At 42.7% G+C, this 3,943-nt stretch overlaps 1 protein-coding gene across 1 annotated transcript in view; it reads right to left on the bottom strand.

Annotated features, from left to right (window-relative positions):
* The window catches only part of CEP63 (centrosomal protein 63kDa), a 20,384-nt gene extending 18,673 nt beyond the window's left edge, over nt 1–1,711 (bottom strand). The window contains exon 1 of the mRNA XM_010284061.1: nt 1,668–1,711. Coding sequence (XP_010282363.1) covers nt 1,668–1,711 — 44 coding nt within the window. The remainder of the gene's footprint in view (nt 1–1,667) is intronic.
* Nucleotides 1,712–3,943: the final 2,232 nt, after the last annotated feature.

Genomic DNA, 3,943 nt, shown 5'->3' with positions numbered 1-3,943 from the left:
GAGTTACACAGCAGCCACCACCCAACACAGGTCCAGCGTCCCACACCAACAAAGTCAGCAGAACAAACTGGCTCACGCCAAGCGACCAACTCTGCACACACAGTGCTTTGAACTCTATGCACTTTAGCTTGTGGAGAAATATGCTTAATACTTATGCGTTGACCCCACTCTCTAATGCAATACCTCACAACTGGTATGCTTGTATCACTGGGCAGAGACCTAAATTTGGCAATGCCCAATGAAGAATACTTGTGAAATCCCAGTGAGAACAAATGACCTACACACTTTAAATGTAAGGGGTTTGTCTTCTATTCAGAGAACCATTACAAGCATCTATAAACACTTATCCCTTTGTCTCAGCACTATGCATTATCTAAGTAAACCAGAGCATGTTTTATTCATATTTTGTATTTGCCTTAATTGCTCTCCAGGCAGAGGCATTTTATACCAAGTTTTAGCCACCAGAGAAATCTTACAGCCGAGCTATCAGCTCCTGAAAACAGAATTTTGTCATAAATGCAGACAAACCCCTAAGTAGAGGGGGCTGGATGACAACACGATAATGAAGAATAAAACATTCGTAATCCATTGGGGAGAGCATGCTCCCTAGCGACGCCGCAATTTCTAATTTGGTGCAGTAATTATTGAAGCCAATTCAACTAACTCCTCTAAAACTTCACAAGCTGCTAAGCCAGGGACAATATTAAGGCTTGCAAGACACAGCCCTAGAGGGCAGTGAACTCCATGATGATCTCTACCCCTTTAATTTGCCTGTCAAACAGGAAGCACTGAAAAGAAATGGAAATCAATAGGTTAAAGGATTGAAATTTCTCTGTTCCCCCAGAGCATATGCACACTTCACAACTTGGCTGAAATGCTTCTTAAAGGAGCCAAAATCAGTTAAATTTGAAGTTCACCCTGTCCTGCGAGTTAACCAAAAATTAGCAGCTATTAGGCAGAGCAAGAACATTTCCTTCATAGCATCTGCTAATATAAAGCTAAGTCTAAACTTGATTTCTGCAACCAGTTATCTGCAGAAGATATGGTCTCAGTAAAATTGAGTTACGTTCTCACAGCTGACTATGAGAATGGCATCAGTGACTTTTGCTTCATGCTTAACACATAAAACATTTTTTTCCTTTATTGGCACTACAGTCTCTCTTTAGGGTCCAAAATTCTAGATACTTTCACCTAAGACAGAGCATTAAGGATTCTTCAGAGATGAATAGGACTCTGCAGTTTCAACACAAGCAGGAAATAATCAGATGTTTTCAATTAAAAGAGATAACAAAGTCATGTCTCATTAACCTTGCAAGGCTGTTACAAAAAAATATTTATTCACACCTTTAATTACTACTGCTCCTGACATCAGAAGGTAAGAAAGGTTTACAACAGAGGAAAGGTTTTCAGGAAAATGTAAAATTAAAATTCTAACACTTAGGACAATACTATCTGACAGGGTATTATTGTAAAGCCAGCTCACCCAGCAGCTTTGCTTCTGCACACTGTACTTGTCCACCAGCGTGCACTAGTGAACAAACGGCAAAGCCCTTATTTAAGCAACAGAAGCTTTGTCTGCTACCAGAGGACTTGATTCTGCATAAGAGGGAAGATTAGTACTTAAACTAACTGTTTTGAATGACTGGTGTATACTGTTGCATACATACCTCCCCTGCCCATTTCTCTGCATTCCTTCCAGCAAAGCCTCCATCACCAAATCCCGGAGGCTTTAGCAGCTAGGGAAGTACACAAAAGCAGCAGTCGCCCACGGCAATGTACGAACAAGGCTACTTCTTCATCTAGCTGCAGAAACAAGCAGAAGTCCACAGAGGAGAGAAGTTTAAAAAGTTACAATTAGCACACAATTGCAGGTGAGGAAAGCAGTGGTCACCTTCGTGAGCCAAATATCCACCAAATAAAGGAAAACAGATTTTTCTACCAAGAAAAGAAAAAAAGAGAGACCCAATGCAACCATTCAGCACTATCAAATTGCAGTGATATAATCATGTGGTCTAATGAACAGACTAACTTAAACAGCAGCAGTGAAAGAGAATCTGCACTTCAGCAAACAGGCGAACTCCGCACACTGGGACTAGCAGATCTCCCATCTGCTGGGTGCACCGAACTGTGGAGGCTCAGCAACACTTGGGGATTTCTGGAAAGGCCAGTCCAAGATCCACCTCCAACAGGGCCATTTATCACTTCAGAAAAAGACCATGAGCACCTTGTAGCAAGTAGCAGTAAGAATCTATCCATAAGTTGGGTCCCTCCCAAGGCTCTATTACAGACTGGGTCAAACAGACGATACAGTTCATGATCACATTCAGGACACATTGCTAGTTCCTATGAGGGTGAGAATTTTCTTTTAAGATAGCACTAAACTCTTTAAAAATTCCTCTGGTGCCTTAAGCTATGCAAATAAGTTTCACAGGTTTACAGTAGCAGTACATTGCGTTAGTTAAAAATGACATCCTTTAAGTCATGAACATGTATATGCATACATACACATAGAAGTTTCACATACTTCTGAAACAAGAAAGGTTTACGTTAAAGGCAAAAAAGTGGGAATAAAAAGAAAAGTTACCATGGAACCACACCCAGAATGCTAGAGTTTATTTCAATGGCTCCTCCATGAAACTTGCAGCTCTGTAACAGAAAAAATGGTTAAACTCATCCTGAGGATACAAAACTACGCTTTAGTTTCACTCTGTGGAGGTAGTCACACAATCTTCTGATTCCAAAACATCTACACACTTTCTCAGGCATGCAGAGATGGATCCTCACAACATCTTTCCTCAAAGATTACTATGGCATTACTAAGCAATCAACAAAAAGAGGGAGCAGGTCACAGAGACTTTCAGAAACACAGTCTCAGCTTTGCTCTCTTTCACTTTCATCAGTTTCTACCCTGCTCCTACAGCATTTTAAAATGTCACTCAGAGATTAAAGCCTGTCCTTGGGAGTTCAGCTGTATTTGAAACCATGCATATGCAGAAAATACGTATTTCACCGAGGATAAAAAAAAAAATCCCTATCCCTATTCCAACAGTGTTTTGTCTGTCTCTGGTCCTGTCTGTGCTGAACAAAATTCAGTCGGTGTGCAGAACATCTTTGTTGTACCGCTGATGGCAGACCTGCTGAGGAGAGCAGATGAGCAGATCCCCAGAGCTGCTGACAGCACACCAAGCGCGTTCTCCAGGTGGCAAGAGCAGACATTAGCCAGTAGCAGCTCTTCTGTTTCATTCTAATCACACCTACACAGAATCGATTTTCGCTGGGTTGCAGAGAGACTTCACTGTCCACCACAGAAAACGTCTGCTAAAATTCAAAACGAAAATCCGGACAGCAATCCAGGCTCTCCAGCAGCAGCTCCCTCCCTGAGAGGTTGGCCTCAGTTCCCCACCGAAGGCTCTAGTGCCCCGAGGAGCCAGATAGCATCCACCCCTGCCTCTGCTGGGCTTTACGGATAGCCCCCAAGGTAAGATGTCTGAACGTGCTACCCTTCCATTCCTGCCCACTGCTCGATGCTACATCAGGTTTGTTGACTGAGCATCGTATTTGTGACCTACTAAGCTTGGTACAGGGAAGTAAAGTGTAAAGACCCACAGGGACACCACAGGAGGAAACAAGCCCTTTTTTTCGGCCCTGCCACTTCGGAAATGGAAGAAAGTATTTGGAAAAAAAAAAAAAAGAAAAAAAAAATTAAAATCACCAAGGTTTAGCATCCCAACTCAAGAAAGAACCATAGCTGTAAAGGCAAGTGGCGGCCAAAATTTAACAATACGCAGGAGGACTTATGAATACTGCCCGTGAGAAAGGGCTGGGACTATTCTGCGTTTCAAAACCACACGGGACGCCATTTTACAGCGCCGCTGGAAGTAAGTTTACAACGGAAAGCAGAGCAGCTGCAGCAAGCACTTCCCGAGAGCACCCGGGCAGCGGC

Source organism: Phaethon lepturus, unplaced genomic scaffold (genome assembly GCF_000687285.1).
Source record: "Phaethon lepturus isolate BGI_N335 unplaced genomic scaffold, ASM68728v1 scaffold14193, whole genome shotgun sequence".
Lineage (NCBI taxonomy): Eukaryota > Metazoa > Chordata > Aves > Phaethontiformes > Phaethontidae > Phaethon > Phaethon lepturus.
The sequence above is the reverse complement of the archived record's forward strand: the minus strand, read 5'-3'. Positions and strand labels throughout refer to the sequence as shown.